Source organism: Xenopus laevis, chromosome 4S (assembly GCF_017654675.1).
Source record: "Xenopus laevis strain J_2021 chromosome 4S, Xenopus_laevis_v10.1, whole genome shotgun sequence".
NCBI classification, from domain to species: Eukaryota; Metazoa; Chordata; class Amphibia; order Anura; family Pipidae; genus Xenopus; species Xenopus laevis.
This window is the reverse complement of record NC_054378.1, coordinates 115,109,433-115,129,089: the sequence shown is the minus strand read 5'-3', so window position 1 is coordinate 115,129,089 and position 19,657 is coordinate 115,109,433. Positions and strand designations below refer to the sequence as shown.

The following is a 19,657-nucleotide window of genomic DNA, read 5'->3' as shown; positions in this document are numbered from 1 at the left end:
AAAATCACAGTTATTAAGAAATTGGTAACACTTATTTTTCAATTGGAAAAGCAGTTGTAGCCTAGTGGATAGGAGGTTCTCTAACAATGTAGGGCATGTGTGTAGCAGTGAAAAATGCATGTGATTTTAGTTGTAATGTAGTTTACTACAGAAATGATGTGGGGCAAAAAAATGTGGTCATGCAACAAAAAATTTTCACAAATTTTTTGGCAAAACGGGACAGATTCGCTCATCACTGATGAAGAAGGTCCCAGCACAGTAAGTTGGCATAGCAGCTCCCACTCAACAGGGTCGGACTTGGGGGCCCAGGGCCCATCGGGACTTCTGTCCAGGACCCCTTCTGAACCTCCCTGGTGCACCGCCACACCATAGAGCATGTGCGCACAGCCCCCCTCAAGCTGGTACCGCACCACTGAGCGTGTGCTCAGGCGCGCACTTCATTTTTTATGTGGTTACGGCAGGAAGCCGCCTGAAGATCGCAGATCTGGGTCGACAGGGCCCACCAGGTTTTATACCGGTGTCCCGCGGGCCAGTCCGACCCTGCCACTCAATCAATGCAAACTTCACATTGATGTGTGTGTATATGTATATATATATAATAAGTCCTGGACTGGAGCACACCATTCATATGGAGAAGCTGCCTGGGTGCTGGTTAAATTACATTTTAACCATTATTGGGATTGGTTTATATATTGATACAGGTTTGGGACCTGTTATCCAGAATGCTTGGGACCTGGGGTTTTCCGGATAACAGATCTTTCTGTAATTTGGATCTTCATACCATAAGTCTACTAGAAAATCATATAAACATTAAAGGGCAGATTTTTCAAGGGTCGAATTTTGAATTCATGGGAGTTTGAAAAAACTCAGATAAACTCCCATGAACTCAAAATCTGGAAAAAATGTGCAATCGAAATTTTTCTAAAAAAATCTAATTTTGCAAATTCGGGTGAATGGGATTGAGCTTCGAGTTTTTTCCCCAATAAAAAAAAGGATTTTTAGGAAGGCTGCAAACAACTCCCAGTTATCCCCCAGGGGCTAAAACAGCAATTCGGCAGGTTTAAGGTGACGAATAGTCGAATTCTTAAAGGCCCAGTACATGATAAATTTCGAAAATCTAATTTTTTTTTTAAAACTCGAATCGAATTTTAACTATTCCCTAGTCGAATTCCACAAAATTCGACCCTTGATAAATCTGTCCAATGGTTTTGCTTCCAATAAGGATTAATTATATCTTAGTTTGGATCAAGTATGAGCTACTGTTTTATTATTACAGAGAAGAAGGAAATCATTTTTAAAAATGTGGATTATTTTCAGAAAATGGAGTCTATGGGAGACGGCTTTTGTAATTCAGAGTTCATTGGATAACGGGTTTCCCTGGATAACAGATCCCATACCTGTATATGCAATATAGTAGTTGTTAAACTATTTCCTTTGACACAGATGGCCAACGTGATTACTTTGCTTCTCTTCCACAGGCCATATTATCAGGGATCGTTATTGCCAATCTGAAAGGAATGTACAAGCAGTTTATGGATATACCCATCCTATGGCAAACCAACAAATTTGATCTTGTGAGTAGAAGGGGAAACATAAACATCTTCATGTTTTTATCAGGCTCCATACTGAATCTAGCATCAGAATTTACTAAAACATCAACTGGCACCACAGTTCCAAATTTCCTTTTATCAAGCTTTCATTTTATAAGGTCGCCTGTTGCCGCCAGTTTCAGTATTACACTAGATTTGTAGTAGAAAACCAGCCTCTTGGGATGATCTCTCACTAGTGACCACCTGTAGGTCTGCCTAGTCAGCATAGTCTCCAAGGTTGAATAGATGAATAATTATGTGACCACTACAGAGTAAGGGATTTGATAAGTCAGTGACGTAAGAGAAGATCAAGACATTAATCCCTGACATGAATATCTGGGATTTCCCTGCCCATCATGGGAGAAGAGGCAACATCCCTCTAATTGAAAGAAGGCAGTTTGCATAGAGAATAGACTTAAATGGGCAGATTTGCTATAGGGCGAAGTGGGAAACGCTGGCGACAATTCAACTGCATTACTGCCCGCAGGGACATGGCCGATTTACTAATGGGTGCAGGCGCCAATTCGCTAGCGAAAGAGATAGGCGCTAGCACTCATTCGCACTCTATCGTCAGGCGACAATTCGCTCTGGCGAATGGACATTACTCCGCAAATTCACTAAGATGCGGATTTTACTGAAAGTTACCTCTTTCGCCAGACTTGCCTTCTCCAGCTAAGACCAGGCGAAGTGCAATGGAGTGTATAGATCTTCCTCAATCTTCTGTTACTTACATCATATTCTTTAGTGGAAAAAGCATCAAAGTTCAAAAAACCCTGACGTCTTTTCCTTTTTTCAGAGTGATAGCCTGCAAAAGTCCTTAAAAAATTATTTTGGGTAACCAGTTTCCCCCATACATTTTCTAACATATGGAACATTAACTATACAGTGGGCTCATGTGTAGGGCATTATATTAACTCTTTTGTCTTTATTAAGGTTCCCTGGACTTGTGTAATTAACAGTGGAAATATAATGTATTTGCTGCAACATATAACATAAAGATGTCCATTCAACTTTAAATTTCCTGCCATATGCAAATTAACCTGAGTGCAAGACCTCTAGCGAATATGTGCTAGGCAGAAACTAACGCTATTGCATCTTCGTTTTGAATTGTTCGCATTGGCGAAATAACAGTAGCGAAAAGTCACCATCATTCGGCGCCCACGACAAAACTCTGCAGTTTGGTGAATTAGCATTGTCTGAGGGAATTTTCTCCTGGCGAATTGTGGCGATGGGTGCGGTCGCTGGCGACTTTTCGTTGGTTAGTAAATTTGCCCCAAAGAGTCTGTTTTACATCCTGCTCCGAGCAGCTGTATAGCAGCAAAGTAATGTTCCTCCTGACTTGATGCAACTTTTTAGAAGATGTTAGAAGGGAAAGCTGCTGTGGCCAGTGCAAAGGGGCAACCTAAGTTACACAGTGTCTTCTAGAAGAGCCAACCAGGCACTGCAGGGAAACACAAGGTGCCCCTCAGAGTAGCTGTGGGTGTATCACTGTATATTCAGCCCCTTGCTGCTGCTGCTTCTTTTTGAGATTATGTAGGACTTATAGCCAATGGCATTATATCATCCTTTAATGCATTGACCTGAAATCCTTGTCATTCAGTTTATATTATGCAACTGACACTGTTCCTTATCATATATATCCCATATTTTAGCTAATATGGCTAGTGACCTTCCTGTCAACAATTTGCCTCAACATGGACATTGGGCTGGCTGTGTCGGTTGTGTTTGGCCTGTTCACAGTCACTTTCAGGAGCCAACTGTAAGTTCTACACTTTGCCCTCTTCCCATATCCACAATAATACTTCAAAGGGTTGTCCTTATTCTATAGAAGCTAAGTGTGCAGAATGCAGAGAGTACATTACAGAGTTGGAACTAGCACTAAGTTTGTGAATAGATCCACCTTGCTTCTTATTAATCCAAGGATTTCAAGAAAAAAACAAGAAGCCTGGAAAGAGATTTCTTACAATACAATACAGTACAGAAACTACAAGGCAATTCTGTTGTATTGGGCTTCCCACTTTCAAACCCTTTGTTTTTTTTATACCTTGGTCCCCTTATAGATATGTATTGATACATTATTGGGGCAACCACTAGATAAGTGATCCCAACCGGTGACTCATGAGCAACATGATGCTTTCCCATCCCTTGTATGTTGCTCCCAGTGGCCTCAAAGAAGGTGATTATTTTTGAATTTCTGGCTTGAAGGCAAACTTTAGTTGCAAAACAGAGTCTCCTGTAGGCTGCCAGTCCACATAGTGGCTACCAAATAGGCAATCACAGACTTTATTTAGCATCCCCAAGACTTTCTTCATGCTTGTGTTGCTCCCCAACTCTTTTTACATTTGCTTGAGGTTCATAGGTTAAAAAAAAAAGGTTGGGGACACTTGCTTTAGAGCCTGCAATTCCAACATAATTGGCACCCCCTGGGACTTTTTGCATCCTTCTTTTGCCCCCAACCTTTTTTACCCATGAGCCACATTCAAATGTATAAAATGTGGGTCACGGGTAAATAAGTGGGGGGGACCTCTGCACTAGAGGAAAGTGATAGACATACAATATGTGTATTTATTTATTTATTTATTTAGATAACAGATCAATACTGTATATAGCTTTTGTAGAATATGTAGAAACCAACTAGCATTTGTTTATTTCCTGTTACAGACCCCATTACTCCATTCTGGGACAAGTTTATGAAACAGACCTCTACAGGGATGCTGAAGAAAATTCCATGGTATTCCCTCCCCTTCCCTGCAAGAAACCCACCCCCATTTATTGTAAACAACAGGTTCCTAACTTTACAACAACAAATCAGGCTAAAACAATATATGTAGAGGGCTCCCTCCCAGTATGTGTGTGTGTGTGTGCCCCTCTGCACCCGCCATATACAGAGTACCATCTACTTCCCTCCTCATTAACTTTGCGGGTATGATCAGGGGAGTGGGTGCGGTCAGGGGGGCAGCGGGCTGCATACTTGGGTTGGCAGGGCCCATGAAGGCTGGGTCCCACCCTATGTTCCCTCTAATTCCTTCTTGGCTATGTGCGAAGAGAAATTCTTTTGTGTGCATTTTTACAAAGAGTGTGCTCAGGTCAGTATGAATACAAACTTTTGTGCTCACACCACAATTTGGCCTAAAAATTGGTAAGCACATAACTTAGAAGGAATATTTGGCCCACTGTTTTTTTTTTCCCGGTTTACTGCCGGCCCAGTCTGACACTGGGGCTATAACTGTATAAGGCCAGAGGGACGAAAGCTCTATAATATCAAAGAGGAAAGCCCAGCTGTGACATGAGTCATTTGGTTGCACTGGAGCAATATTTGCTTGAAAGGGCCTGCTTAGGGGTTACATAATGACATTAAAGGGATACTTCATAGACAAAAATATCAGCACACTGTTAAGTTGCAAAAGTGCTCAAGTGCATAATTTATTTAGCCCACAGTATACAAAGGCAACATTTCGAGCCAACCAGGCCCTTTATCAAGCCCCCTGTTACACCATTAACAATCCATTTATAGTGAGGGTTTGGGGCGTGTACATGTGCTCCACCCCCATCCCACAAACAATTAATAAATTACATATTAAGTAAATTGCATGAATGATGACCTTTCAATCCCAATAAGATAAGAAATTGTTATAAAAACTCAGTGTTAATAACAAAGTGTTAATAAAAAGTGATATTAAAAACATTAAAATAGAACGTCCTGCGTGAATTTCAAAAACAGTAGGTTTCATCAATTGAGTCCATTCTTTTCAAAAAAGTCCATTGGTGTTTACAAAATTTCATATTTGGATACTCAAAACACTTCAGAGCATATAATAATTATTGTATATTGATAAGGTGAATTTGCAAACCTGAGACGCCCATGACAAACATACTCAGCCCTTCTCTGATACATTCCAAGATATGCTTGATGTCATGCCGGCACTCAGGATATTCTATGCAGGTCACCACATAATACTTCTAATACCCTTAAAGAAGAAAACAAAAACATTAAAATCAAATCGCTGAAACATGGTATATGTAACATCTATGTATGCACAGAAAAAAGACCATTATCTACCTAAAAGATAAATGAACCTGGAGTATACTCTCTATTCAGGCCTCTAGGCCAAATTGTATCTAGTTTATGGATCCACATCATTTCCAATTTCTTTAACATCAATAGCCTATTGCCACCTCTCCTGGGCATTTCCACAGTGTCAATAACCTGAAATTTGAGCTGACTGATGGAGTGTCGAGAGGCATGAAAGTGAGCAGGGACTGGTAGGGCAGTGAGTTCCCTCCGTATTGTGGATTTATGCTTTGAAATACGATCACGAATCTTCTGCGTGGTTTCTCCCACATAGAGTAACCCACATGGACACTTAAGTAAATATATTACATATGATGAATCACAGGTGAAATATTTGTTAATAGTGTACTTATTTCCCCGATGTGGGTGATAAAAACAATTACCCTTTATCACCGAATTGCACTGGGTGCAGTGCAGACAAGGAAAAGTCCCGAATTTTGGATTCTGTAAAAAAAGTTGTTTAGTACCAGTTTTGCCACCAATATCAGCCTTAACCAATCTATCTTTCAGGCTTCTCCCACGTTTATATGCTAATAGTGGCACCTGTTGAAAAGACGGTATATCTAAATGGCAAGATTGCAGTATATGCCAATGTCGGCGAATGATATTGCCCACATGTCTACTGGCTGTTGTATATTTGCTTACAAACGCAAGTCTCTCACCCTTTTGGGTTTCTTTCTTAACAGTGGTTAATAGATCACTTCTACTTTTCTCCTGTAATTTAGTGCAATTTGTATTCAACACCTCCTGGGGATAACCCCTATCTCTGAACCGTGATGTCATTTCCAAGGTCTGTCTGTCAAAGTCATTCTCATCACTGACTATACGTTTCAGCCTTGTGTATTGGGTCAAGGGTAAGGAATCTCTCAGTGTCTTAGGATGGAAGCTGCTATAATGTAGCAGACTGTTTTTGTCATCTTCCTAAATAAATCTGTCTTCAATTTAGGCCCAACTCTCGTCAGCTGAACATCAAGGAAACTTATGGTATTAGAGTCATATGTGTTTGTAAATTTTAACGTCTCCTCCATGCCATTGAGGAACGAATGGAATTCATTTAAGGTGTCAAGTGTGCCATCCCATAAAACCAACAGGTCATCGATATAGCGATATATGTGCCTGAAATATTGGGTTTTTATATACCAACGTCTCCTCCAGGAATGCCATATAGAGGTTAGCATACGTCGGGGCCACATTACTGCCCATGGCGGTGCCCCTTTGTTGGACATAATAGTGGTCCCCAAACAGAAAATAATTCTGATGCAACACTATTTTTAACAGGTCAATAATAAACTCTTTTTGTGATATACTATATTGGGTGAGGTCTAAATGATAACGTATGGCACAGAGACCAGACTCATGTGCGATGGATGTATACAGACTACTCACATCGAAACTTGTCAATAGTATATCATGCACAGGGAGATGAACTGTTTCAAGTATATTAAGCAAATGTGTGGTGTCTTTTACAAAGGATTTGGTATTAACCACCAATGGCTGTAGGAGTTTATCCAAAAATATAGCCAGGGGACTAAGAACTGAATCAGTTCCTGCCACTATGGGTCGCCCCGGTGGTTTCTCAAGATTCTTGTGGACCTTTGGCAAAGTATATAATACTGGTGTTATGGGATTCTCTTTGATTAAAAATTTCTTTAAGTCCCCATCAATTATACCATCCTTCTCGGCACTAAGTACCCTCTCATTAAACTGGTGATGGGAGATATTGAAAAATTAAAGCAAAGAGCCATACGCAATCCTTGGTTTGGACATGAGTCAAATCTAAATCATAAGGAGAGGGCATGTTTGTCTGAATTGTTGCATAATGACAAGATAGTGATCAAACCAGCGGATAAAGGTGGTGCACTTGTCATTATGGATAAGGATTCTTACACGGATGAGATATACTCACAATTGGCACATACGGAGGTGTATAGTAGAGTTGATACAAACCCACTCTCGTCTATCCAACAGTGCATTAATGAGAGGGTACTTAGAAGGATGGTATAATTGATGGGGACTTAAAGAAATTTTTAATCAAAGAGAATCCCATAACACCAGTATTATATACTTTGCCAAAGGTCCACAAGAATCTTGAGAAACCACCGGGGCGACCCATAGTGGCAGGAACTGATTCAGTTCTTAGTCCCCTGGCTATATTTTTGGATAAACTCCTACAGCCATTGGTGGTTAATACCAAATCCTTTGTAAAAGACACCACACATTTGCTTAATATACTTGAAACAGTTCATCTCCCTGTGCATGATATACTATTGACAAGTTTCGATGTGAGTAGTCTGTATACATCCATCGCACATGAGTCTGGTCTCTGTGCCATACGTTATCATTAAGACCTCACCCAATATAGTATATCACAAAAAGAGTTTATTATTGACCTGTTAAAAATAGTGTTGCATCAGAATTATTTTCTGTTTGGGGACCACTATTATGTCCAACAAAGGGGCACCGCCATGGGCAGTAATGTGGCCCCGACGTATGCTAACCTCTATATGGCATTCCTGGAGGAGACGTTGGTATATAAAAACCCAATATTTCAGGCACACTGTATACTGTTTGTGCGCTATATCGATGACCTGTTGGTTTTATGGGATGGCACACTTGACACCTTAAATGAATTCCATTCGTTCCTCAATGGCATGGAGGAGACGTTAAAATTTACAAACACATATGACTCTAATACCATAAGTTTCCTTGATGTTCAGCTGACGAGAGTTGGGCCTAAATTGAAGACAGATTTATTTAGGAAGATGACAAAAACAGTCTGCTACATTATAGCAGCTTCCATCCTAAGACACTGAGAGATTCCTTACCCTTGACCCAATACACAAGGCTGAAACGTATAGTCAGTGATGAGAATGACTTTGACAGACAGACCTTGGAAATGACATCACGGTTCAGAGATAGGGGTTATCCCCAGGAGGTGTTGAATACAAATTGCACTAAATTACAGGAGAAAAGTAGAAGTGATCTATTAACCCCTGTTAAGAAAGAAACCCAAAAGGGTGAGAGACTTGCGTTTGTAAGCAAATATACAACAGCCAGTAGACATGTGGGCAATATCAATCGCCGACATTGGAATATACTGCAATCTTGCCATTTAGATATACCGTCTTTTCAACAGGTGCCACTATTAGCATATAAACGTGGGAGAAGCCTGAAAGATAGATTGGTTAAGGCTGATATTGGTGGCAAAACTGGTACTAAACAACTTTTTTTACAGAATCCAAAATTCGGGACTTTTCCTTGTCTGCACTGCACCCAGTGCAATTCGGTGATAAAGGGTAATTGTTTTTATCACCCACATCGGGGAAATAAGTACACTATTAACAAATATTTCACCTGTGATTCATCATATGTAATATATTTACTTAAGTGTCCATGTGGGTTACTCTATGTGGGAGAAACCACGCAGAAGATTCGTGATCGTATTTCAAAGCATAAATCCACAATACGGAGGGAACTCACTGCCCTACCAGTCCCTGCTCACTTTCATGCCTCTCGACACTCCATCAGTCAGCTCAAATTTCAGGTTATTGACACTGTGGAAATGCCCAGGAGAGGTGGCAATAGGCTATTGATGTTAAAGAAATTGGAAATGATGTGGATCCATAAACTAGATACAATTTGGCCTAGAGGCCTGAATAGAGAGTATACTCCAGGTTCATTTATCTTTTAGGTAGATAATGGTCTTTTTTCTGTGCATACATAGATGTTACATATACCATGTTTCAGCGATTTGATTTTAATGTTTTTGTTTTCTTCTTTAAGGGTATTAGAAGTATTATGTGGTGACCTGCATAGAATATCCTGAGTGCCGGCATGACATCAAGCATATCTTGGAATGTATCAGAGAAGGGCTGAGTATGTTTGTCATGGGCGTCTCAGGTTTGCAAATTCACCTTATCAATATACAATAATTATTATATGCTCTGAAGTGTTTTGAGTATCCAAATATGAAATTTTGTAAACACCAATGGACTTTTTTGAAAAGAATGGACTCAATTGATGAAACCTACTGTTTTTGAAATTCACGCAGGACGTTCTATTTTAATGTTTTTAATATCACTTTTTATTAACACTTTGTTATTAACACTGAGTTTTTATAACAATTTCTTATCTTATTGGGATTGAAAGGTCATCATTCATGCAATTTACTTAATATGTAATTTATTAATTGTTTGTGGGATGGGGGTGGAGCACATGTACACGCCCCAAACCCTCACTATAAATGGATTGTTAATGGTGTAACAGGGGGCTTGATAAAGGGCCTGGTTGGCTCGAAACGTTGTCTTTGTATACTGTGGGCTAAATAAATTATGCACTTGAGCACTTTTGCAACTTAACAGTGTGCTGATATTTTTGTCTATGGATTGATGTGACCCGAGGAACAGGATTGGGTCTTCTAGTTCAGCACCTGGCACTTCAACCGTGTTTGTGAGGTGAGCGCTCCAATTTTTGTGATTAAAGGGATACTGTCATGGGAAAATATGTTTTTTTTCAAAACGCATGAGTTAATAGTTCTGCAATGAATTCCATTTTCTTAATTATATTTATTTTGAAATCTGACATGGGGCTAGACATATTGTCAGTTTCCCAACTGCCCCAAGTCATATGACTTGTACCCTGATAAACTTCAGTCACTCTTTACTGCTGTACTGCAAGTTGGAGTGATATCACCCCCTCCCTCCCCCTTCCCAGCAGCCCATCATCAGAACAATCGGAATAACAGCTCCCTAACACAAGATAACAGCTCCCTGGTAGATCTAAGAACAGCACTCAATAGTAAAATCCAGGTCCCACATTCAGTTACATTGAGTAGGAGAAACAACAGCCTGCCAGAAAGCAGTTCCATCCTAAAGTGCTGGCTCTTTCTGAAAGCACACGACCAGGTAAAATGACTTGAGATGGTGCCTACACCCAAATATTACAACTAAAAAAAAAATTCACTTTCTGGTTCAGGAATTAAATTTTATATTGTAGAGTGAATTATTTGCAGTGTAAACAGTGTCATTTAGAAATAAAAACATCATAAAAAGCATGACAGAATACCTTTAAGTTAGGTTAAAAAAGACACATGTCCATCATGTTCAGCCTTTTATTCAGGGACGTAACTACAGAGGAAGCAGACCCAGGTCCCAGGAGGCATAAGGGGCCCCATGAGGCCCAAATAATGAGCAATTTCAACATATATTGGTAAAACAAGGCAATCTTTGGATATGCAGGGGCCCTATAATTAATTTGCTGTCTGGCCCAGTAACATCTAGTTATGCCACTGCTTTTATGTATATATATAACTTGCATAACTGCTAGTAGATCCAGAGGAAGACAAAATCCCTGTTTGAAGCCTCTTCAATTTGCCTCAGATGGCAGCCGGACAAGTCCCTAGATCAACTTGTAACCATAACCCCTCACTTGCGTAAAAAACATCCAAACCCTTCATGAAGCCATCTTGAAGGATCCACAAGGTAGGGACACTCACATCCAGCCCAAGAGAACACAGCGCTGCTCTATTCTGAGAGTAAAAGTGATGCACCTATGGTCACTGGGAGATACGCTAAGATGAAGGCCTGTTATTTGCCCTTGGCCAGTTGTATACAAAAATGTGCAGTTGTCATTCTATTCTTAATATTTTTCATATTATTTCAGGCCAAAGAAATCTCAGGCATAAAGATTTTCCACTGGAACGCGGCAATTTATTTTGCTAATGCCGAGCTGTACAGCAAAGCTCTCAAAGCTAAGGTATGAGCATGTTACCAGTAAAACAACATAATGAATGAGAAAGTCACAGGGTCTTATTTTATTCATATATATTTCAGATGGGTGTCAATGTTGACAGGCTAATTGAGAAGAAGAAGAAGGCAGCTATGAAGAGGAAAAAAGGATTACAAAAAGTAATCCGTCTGGCTAAAAACATTCTGGCCAAAACTCAGATGGTAACAGACTTTACTTTCAATAATGAATTCTACCAGTCTACATATTATTTGACATGCACTTCTTTTAACCTAAATATATTCACATTACAGGGGTAATTGATCAATGCTTTGAATTTAAAATGTTTCCACCGTTACATCCTAGAAGTTGTAAACTCACATCTTCTAGATATTTAGATAGTAACATTATATAGTAAGTTAGGTTCCATCTTTTAAGTCTATATATAACCTCCAGAGGAAGGCAAAAAAAACCCCATTTGAAGCCTCTCCAATTTGCCTCAGAGGGGGAAAAATTCCTTTCTGACTCCAAAATGGCAATGGGACCAGTCCCTGGATCAACTTGTACTATGAGCTATCTCCCATATCCCTGTATTCCCTCACTTGCTAAACACCATCCAACCCCTTCTTAAAGCTATCTAATGTATCAGCCTGTACCACTGATTCAGGGAGAGAATTCCACATCTTCACAGCTCTCACTGTAAAAATTACCTTCCGAATATTTAGGCGGAACCTCTTTTCTTCTAATCGGAATGGGTGACCTTGTGTCCGCTGGAAAGACCTACTGGTAAATAAAGCATTAGAGAGATTATTATATGATCCCCTTATATATTTATACATAGTCATCACATCACCCCTTAAAGGAGAATTCAACCTGTAGGGGAGAAAAACATGTACCCCCACCCCAGGTAGACCCCCCTCCCAGTTAGAGCAGTTTGCCAGTTGCGACAACTGCGCATGCGCAGAATTACATGGAAATTGCTGATCTCTCAGCTTACCGAGGAGCCAGAAGATGAATTTGTGCAACTTCGCTGGAAGAATCTGCGGCGAGGGGTAATTATGGAGTATGGGGCATTTCCCCCGGGGGGGGGGGTAGTTAGTCTGGGGGAGGAGGGAGGGGGGTCTACCTGGGGTGGGGGGTACGGATTTTTTTCCCCACAGGTTGAATTCTCCTTTAAGCGCTTCTTCCCCAGTGTGAACATCCCCAATTTGGCCAGTCTTTCCTCATAGCTAAGATTTTCCAGACCTTTTACCAGCTTAGTTGCCCTTCTCTGTACCCTCTCTAATACAATAATGTCCTGTTTGAGTGATGGAGACCGAAACTGTACGGCATATTCTAGATGGGGCCTTACCAGTGCTCTATACAGTGGAAGAATGACCCCCTCCTCCCATGACTCTATGCCCCTTTTAATACAGCTCAAGACCTTATTTGCCCTTGATGCTGCTGACTGGCATTGCTTGTTACAGACAAGTTTATCATCTACAAGGACTCCAATGTCCTTTTCCATAATTGATTTAGCCTGGATTTAGATGGGGCCTTACCAGAGTTCTATACAGTGGAAGAATACCCCCTCCTCCCACGAATCTATGCCCCTATTAATACTTAATATTTAGGTTTTTTCCAAACTGAGAACCTTGCCTGGTTAGGATGAGATGGGCTAAAAGGAGCCAAAAAGCCCTTCACGTGCAAGACATGCAGCATGAAGCCTTCTGAAATCTTCTGAATGTATTTACTTGCCTAGTGCCATATACATAGCACTGCCTTAATACCAAAAAAGAGAGTTTAACTCTCACATAAGGAATTATGGGCGGAGACATGCAAATTACTCCTTTATGTCCCTTTGGCCAACCATGCATCCAGAACTGTTGGTTTTATAGCACAGATCCAGCCTAATAGTTAGAGCCATATTTCCAAACTTGTTCCGATCTTGTTAGATCCCATCAGTGCAAGATACGGAACATGGCTTCTACGTGGGTAGAACTTGTGGAGTAGCAAAGCAGAGAACCGAACCTGGTTGGTGTGAGACAGGCTAAAAGGAGCCAAAAAGCCCTTTATGTGCAAGACAATTTTATTGTATCAAGTCTTTTTATATTTGGATATTTTTGCAAACATTTGAGTTTTGTATTTCATATAGTTATTCATTTGTACTGCTATTTCTTTTACCCACTCGCAGACACCAGTAGGGGTATGGCCAAAGAAACCACTTAGTGCTCCATCACTTACATAGCTCCCAAATTGTTACTAGACTCATGCACTTTATTTCTAGCAAATGACCTCTAAATAACTGCAATTGCCATTTTAATGTATAGAGTTTATCCAGGCTCCACGGGGCAGAAAACTGGTTCCTTCCTCCTGCAGGGATCAGCAATCAAACCCATTTTATTCATTTCTCCAGCCCCTCTAAAGTGCTGCACCCAGTGTGCGGTGCTGTATTTAAACAATATAAGATCAACCACAGTCATTATGTTTCTTTCATGTAGTGAGGCTGTTCCATGAATGTCATTTGGTGTCCACCACAGGGTACCGGGCTGGAGTTTCTAACAAACAAAGATGGAATGCTGGGAAGTCTTAGTACTCTGTCGGAGACAATACCGAATGCTCCTACCCTGTGTTCCCTGGGCCTGGAGAAACTAGAATTCCACTCCCTGATCTTGGACTTCTCTGCTGTTAGTTTCATTGATACCGTTGGAGTAAAAGTGCTAAAAAATGTAGGTGCTGAAACTGGTCAGTTTATTAAGTAAAGTATAAGGGTTGAAGGGGCAGCACCAAAAGCGGGACTGGGCTGGAAGTGTTATGCTTTAGGGTAGCCGAGGATGAGTAGAGTATAACAGTGCACACTTAATACTGTAATATTTGTAGTAGTGGCTTCTGCAGATCTTAGCAAAATGTCCTACCTTTTTGCATTTACGGCACTGTACAGCTTTTGCAGGACATGTAACATAATTTGCAGTGTGTTGTGTTGAACCACAGCCAAAGCAGTACTTTTTATATGTATTTGCTGCACGGTTTTGCAGTGAATCCCTTTCCTTAGTACTGTATTTTGCCTGTGACTGTGCATTATTAGGCCACAGTGCTGAATTCACAGTCTGTACATTCCCAGCAGTTCCCTGACTGAGAGTTTTAGCCTCTGCCACTGCTGTTTCAATTTGGCTAGCAACTGTAATAGCCTTTGCAAGGGTTAAATTTAGGGTTGCCACCTTTTTTAAAAAATGTTACCGGCTGCTGGGGGGGCGGGGACACAAAGGGGCGGGCCGTGACGTCAAAAGGGCGGGCCGTGATGTCAAAAGGGGCGGGGCCATGACACGGACACCACGGACGCTATAAGAGGCAAAAGAAAAGGTAAGTTGCAGGGGATTGGGGGCGATTGGGGGCAGGCCGATGGCTCCTTTTAATTGTATTACAAATTCTAGGAGCAGTCTCTCTCTAATGTGAGGTGAGTTTGTTTTTTCCACTATTTGATCTCTTAGCATTTCATCTGTTAGATTCCCAAACTCACAGGTAACAACCAGCTCTCTCAAAGCTGCTACAAATTGTTCTGTGGATTCGCATTACATTGTCCACGTTGGCGGAATTTATATCTTTCAGCAACCACATTTACTCTTGGCATGAAAAAGTTCTTTATAGCAGTAAGAGCAGTTTCATAAGTCTCATCAGGTAATGGTAATGTATAGAATATACGCTGTCCCTCTGCTCCCAGGCAGTGAATAAGTACACTTTCTAGCAGCAGAAATCTCCCCTTGGTCAGCAGCAATAATGTAATTTTCAAACATATGGATCCAAGCAGTAAAAGGTATGGTAGGTTCACCAGGGTTTGGAAGAAAAGGTGCAGGCTGCTGCAGAGGTAGAAGAGACATCCCATTGCCAATTTGTTATGTTTTGGGTAGCCGAGGATGAGTAGAGTATAACAGTGCTGATGCAGCAACTCTAACACCACAAGCTGTATAGAAAGTATGCACAGTATAAGTCTTGAGCACAGTGACATCTACAGGCCATTTGTAGAAACACCACAGGGAGCCCAAAGATTTTTTCCCTGTGTCCTGCCGGCCTAGTCTGACCCTGTCTGTGAAGAATCTTCTATTTCCCTTATGATGCATAAACTTCAAATATTCTTACTACCTTCTGTCTAACCCCTATATTTGCAGATTTTTGAAGAGGTTCGTGAGATTGAAGTGGATGTATATCTTGCCAGCTGCCCCAGTGAGTATCTTTTATCAACATAGGATGAGGCTTAGAAATAGGAAGCCTCATTTAGCAACGCAAATGCCATTGCATCTGTCCAGCGTTTCCCTAAAGGGTTTGCATCAGTGATAGCACCAGAATTGCACGCGTTAATGTTGTTTTGATGCCGAGCACCAGAAATTTAGCAATCCCCACTGTGAAAACTCTGACCACAACTGGCATCAGATTTGCAAAAATGTGCACTTGCAAATCATCTGTCGCCAGGGGCGTAAGTTCAGAGGAAGCAGACCCTGAGGTTGCAGGGGGGCCCAGGAGATTTAGGGGTCCCATGATGCCCAAATAATGAACAATTTCAATATCTATTGGTAGAACAGGACAGCCTCCTGATATTAATTAAAATTAATTTGCTGTGGGGTCCAGTAACATCTAGCTATGTCATTGTCTGTCGCAATGATGCTGGAACTGTAGGAATGAATGATGCATTGTGGCTCCACTAATATCCCCCATACGTGATAAAAGGCACAAAGCTGTCCAGATGCAGGCACCCATAGCAAACAGTAAGTTGATTTCTTTAAAACAGGTGACCAGTAAATGCTAGCTACCTGCTGTTTGATTGTCACAGGCAGCTAGACCCATCGAAAAATATGTTTATTCACTAGTCCATGGCTGCGTGCCGAGCGGCACAATTCTTGCTAAGAATTCTTTGAATTCTATTCCCATATACCATTGTCATATATATTTGTAGCAAAGCTTGATTTTCATCCTTTAGCAAAAGAAGAGTGTCTGACATCACTATTCTTCATTTATTATGTCCAATAAACACTGCTCTTTTTAGCATTCTAACTGTGCATTCTTTAGCATTCTAACTGTGTCTCTAATGTGTGCACTGGAAATGTAGACTATAAGCTTTTGGTGGAACTGACATCCATTCTTAATCCCACTTAATGTAACACTCCCTTTGTTAAAATTAGGGTTGCACCAAATCCGGGATTCAGTATCCAAGTACCTTGCCAAAACGAATGCAAAACATCACGTGCCTTTTCATCACACAAACAAGGAATTAGTATATACAAATTAGGGTTCGGATTCGTGTTTGGCTGAATCTTTCACAAAAGTTTGGGGGTTCATCTGAATCATAAAATAGTGGATTTGGTGCGTTCCTAGTTAAAATTATTATTTCTTTATTTAAATGATGAATGTTATAATATCATTGTATGCTAAATATCCTGATTGTGCCATACTAACAGACATAAATAAATAAACAAAGCTGGTCTTTTGTGCATGAGCTGGAGTGGAATCATGGATGCTTGGATCATGGATGCAAAGGACTTCCATGCTGTTCCCCCTCATGTCCTTGGCCAAACCCTTTTATTTTATGGCAGCTTTAACATGGACTTAAGAGAAGGGGTGCTATGAAGTGATAGGTGAATTTGTCCTGAGAAACTGGCGAAAAATTAGTGAAACACAAATTTCAAAGCCCGTGACAATTTTGGCAGCAATTCCGCGAAATTCGCCCATTACTAGTGCTATGTTTTGCTTAATTGGTCTTGGAGGATCAGTCCATTGTATAACAAAATTAAAAGACCCATTATTGAGACCTAATCATTCAAATACAAAGCAAGACACAGACGGCTGTGCAGCGAGTAGTGTTCTGTACAGAATCCATTCCAGATCTAAGGAAACTATAACTAAGTACAACAGGTTGAAACAGAACAGGGGCATCAATATCCCCATATTTGTGTATGTAAGTCTCCCATTTAGAATGTAAGCTCTATAGGGCAGGGGCCTCCATCTTCTTGTTTCCTTGACACTAAGATCTTAATCGTTATTGTAACTGTATGTTGTACTTATTTATATTGAGCATTGTAATGACCCCCTGTTTGTTCTACTAATTCATTGTTCTACTGTACAGTACTTCACTCTCAAGTAGTGTTATATAAATAAAAATAAACATACGTATAACTTTGCTAGAATTCTGGGGGAACGTTGCATCATGGGTAAAAACTAGGGATGTCGCGGACTGTTCTGCGGCGAACTTGTTCGCGCGAACATCGGCTGTTCGCGTCCGCCGCAAGTTCGCGAACGTCGCGCGACGTTCGCCAATAGGCGTTCGCGTCAAAATCGTTCGACCACTCGACCATTCGACCATTCGGTCGCTAAAATCGAACGATTTTCGTTCGATTCGAACGAAAATCGTTCGATCGAACGATTAAAATCCTTCGATCGTTCGAATCGAACGATTTTTGGATGTTCGAAGTTCGCGAACTGTTCGCGAACTGTTCGCATTTTTTGCCGGTGTTCGCGAACGGCGTTCGCGAACACATTATCGGCGGTTCGCTACATCCCTAGTAAAAACATGGCAGTTTGTACATGAAAACGCATTTTAGCCGTCATTCAACTTTAGGAGTTATTGGCTGTTCAGCTCCAGTCTGTGTTATAGTCAACGTGAGTCCAGTAATTGTAATGTCTGAAATACCAAACAGAGTTTAGTCAATTCTAAAAAAAAAATGTATTTGTAATTTATTTTATTTGTAATTTTTTTTATTTGCAGCTTCAGTTCTCAGGCAGCTGGAATACAGTCACTTCTTTAAAGGATCCGTCAGCCAGGCGTCAGTATTTGCTTCAGTCCACGATGCAGTTTCCTATCTCTCCTATGGAATCAGCGAATCCAGCTCTGTCCAAGAAATTACAGAAATCTAATGTGATCTGCCTGGCATTAGCACAACTGAACCTGACTGTCCCATTTATTTTTAATACTAGCATTACTTACATTCACAGTAATCCTGAAATCTTAAAGGAGACACGCAGCTTTTCTGAAACTCCCTCCAAAATCTCTATAATGATACATTAGTGATTCCACCCAAAAACCTTAGACAATGGGCCCACTCTCAGTACTATTATTTTTCCTCTTCTCACTCTACCATTATTCCCTAGTCTCTTTTCTTTACATACTATAAAATCTATCATTCCATCTATTCAACCTCTTTTTCCCATAAACAAATAGGCAATGACCATGAAATAGGCCAAAAGATTAGAAGCAAGAGGCCCACTGACACCTGGGCCCACCGAGAGTTTTTCTGGTATCCCAGTGGCCCAATCTGACATTGCTGTTTTCTAACCTTGTCAAATTAACACTGTCAGGTTGGCAAAACAGTCAGGTTTAGGAACTTCAAGTGACAATTACTTACGAAAGCAGAACTATCAGCAAAAATTTAACTTTTAATGTAAAGTAATATTTTGAAAAGAAGATTTTTAGTGTCATTAATACTTTAATACTATGCTAGGAGCTGTAGCCCAACAACATTAAGGGTGGTGGCAGGTGAGGAGATTAGTCACCTAGCGATATTCTCTAGTGAGGGCGACTAATCTCCTCAAATGCCTTCCCGTCTGCAAGAATACGAATAACAGGCGGGATGGCATACGAATCGCTTCATACAATTAGTATTCTTGCCGGCGGGAAGGCATTTCGTCCACAGTAGAGAAGATTTGTCGCTGGGCCACTCCCCGTGTACCACCACCCTAAAGTAGAGCACACTGCTTTGGAAGGTTTATATACCCTTTGATTCATTTTATCACTTGGCCCAAATGATCCTTGTTCCTCGATTTTCATTGGACAATGAGCTAAATGTATTCTGGATTAAATGTCTTGCAGTAGTGAAATATTCCGTCAAATAAAAGTGTTTTTTTGTTTTGTTTTGACCAACTATACAATGCTTTATATAGATATATAGATGCCGGTGCATGATTGCATGTTCACAAATACAAATCAGAGGGTCTTCTTTCTGCTTTAAAGGGCATCTGTTGGGTAAAAATGTTATCCCCGACCAAAGGTGCAGGCTAATAGAGCCCAAATTCCGGTTGGGGATAACAGTAGTTCTTTTTTTAAAAAAAAATGCCTCCCTCTATCGCTACGCTACGCACACCAGGAGGTAGTTCTCTGGGTGAGCAGCCTTGTTGTGTCACTCGCATGCACATAATGAGCAATTCATGGCACATTTTCATTTTGCTCATGCGAGTGACCGGACATGGCTTTTCTCACCGGGAGCTCTCTCCCGTTGCGGGTAGTGTAGCACTGGCGGGGGCCTTTTGAAAA

The 19,657-nt window shown here is 40.8% G+C and overlaps 1 protein-coding gene across 1 annotated transcript in view; it reads left to right on the top strand.

Moving 5' to 3' along the window:
- LOC108715042 (solute carrier family 26 member 6) overlaps positions 1-19,263 on the top strand; it is a 41,033-nt gene extending 21,770 nt beyond the window's left edge. The window contains exons 12-19 of the mRNA XM_041561741.1: positions 1,479-1,574; positions 3,242-3,348; positions 4,251-4,320; positions 11,323-11,415; positions 11,493-11,609; positions 13,905-14,093; positions 15,528-15,582; positions 18,116-19,263. Of these exons, the coding sequence (XP_041417675.1) occupies positions 1,479-1,574; positions 3,242-3,348; positions 4,251-4,320; positions 11,323-11,415; positions 11,493-11,609; positions 13,905-14,093; positions 15,528-15,582; positions 18,116-18,264 (876 nt within the window). The 3' untranslated portion in view covers positions 18,265-19,263. The remainder of the gene's footprint in view (positions 1-1,478; positions 1,575-3,241; positions 3,349-4,250; positions 4,321-11,322; positions 11,416-11,492; positions 11,610-13,904; positions 14,094-15,527; positions 15,583-18,115) is intronic.
- The last annotated feature ends 394 nt before the right edge of the window (positions 19,264-19,657 follow it).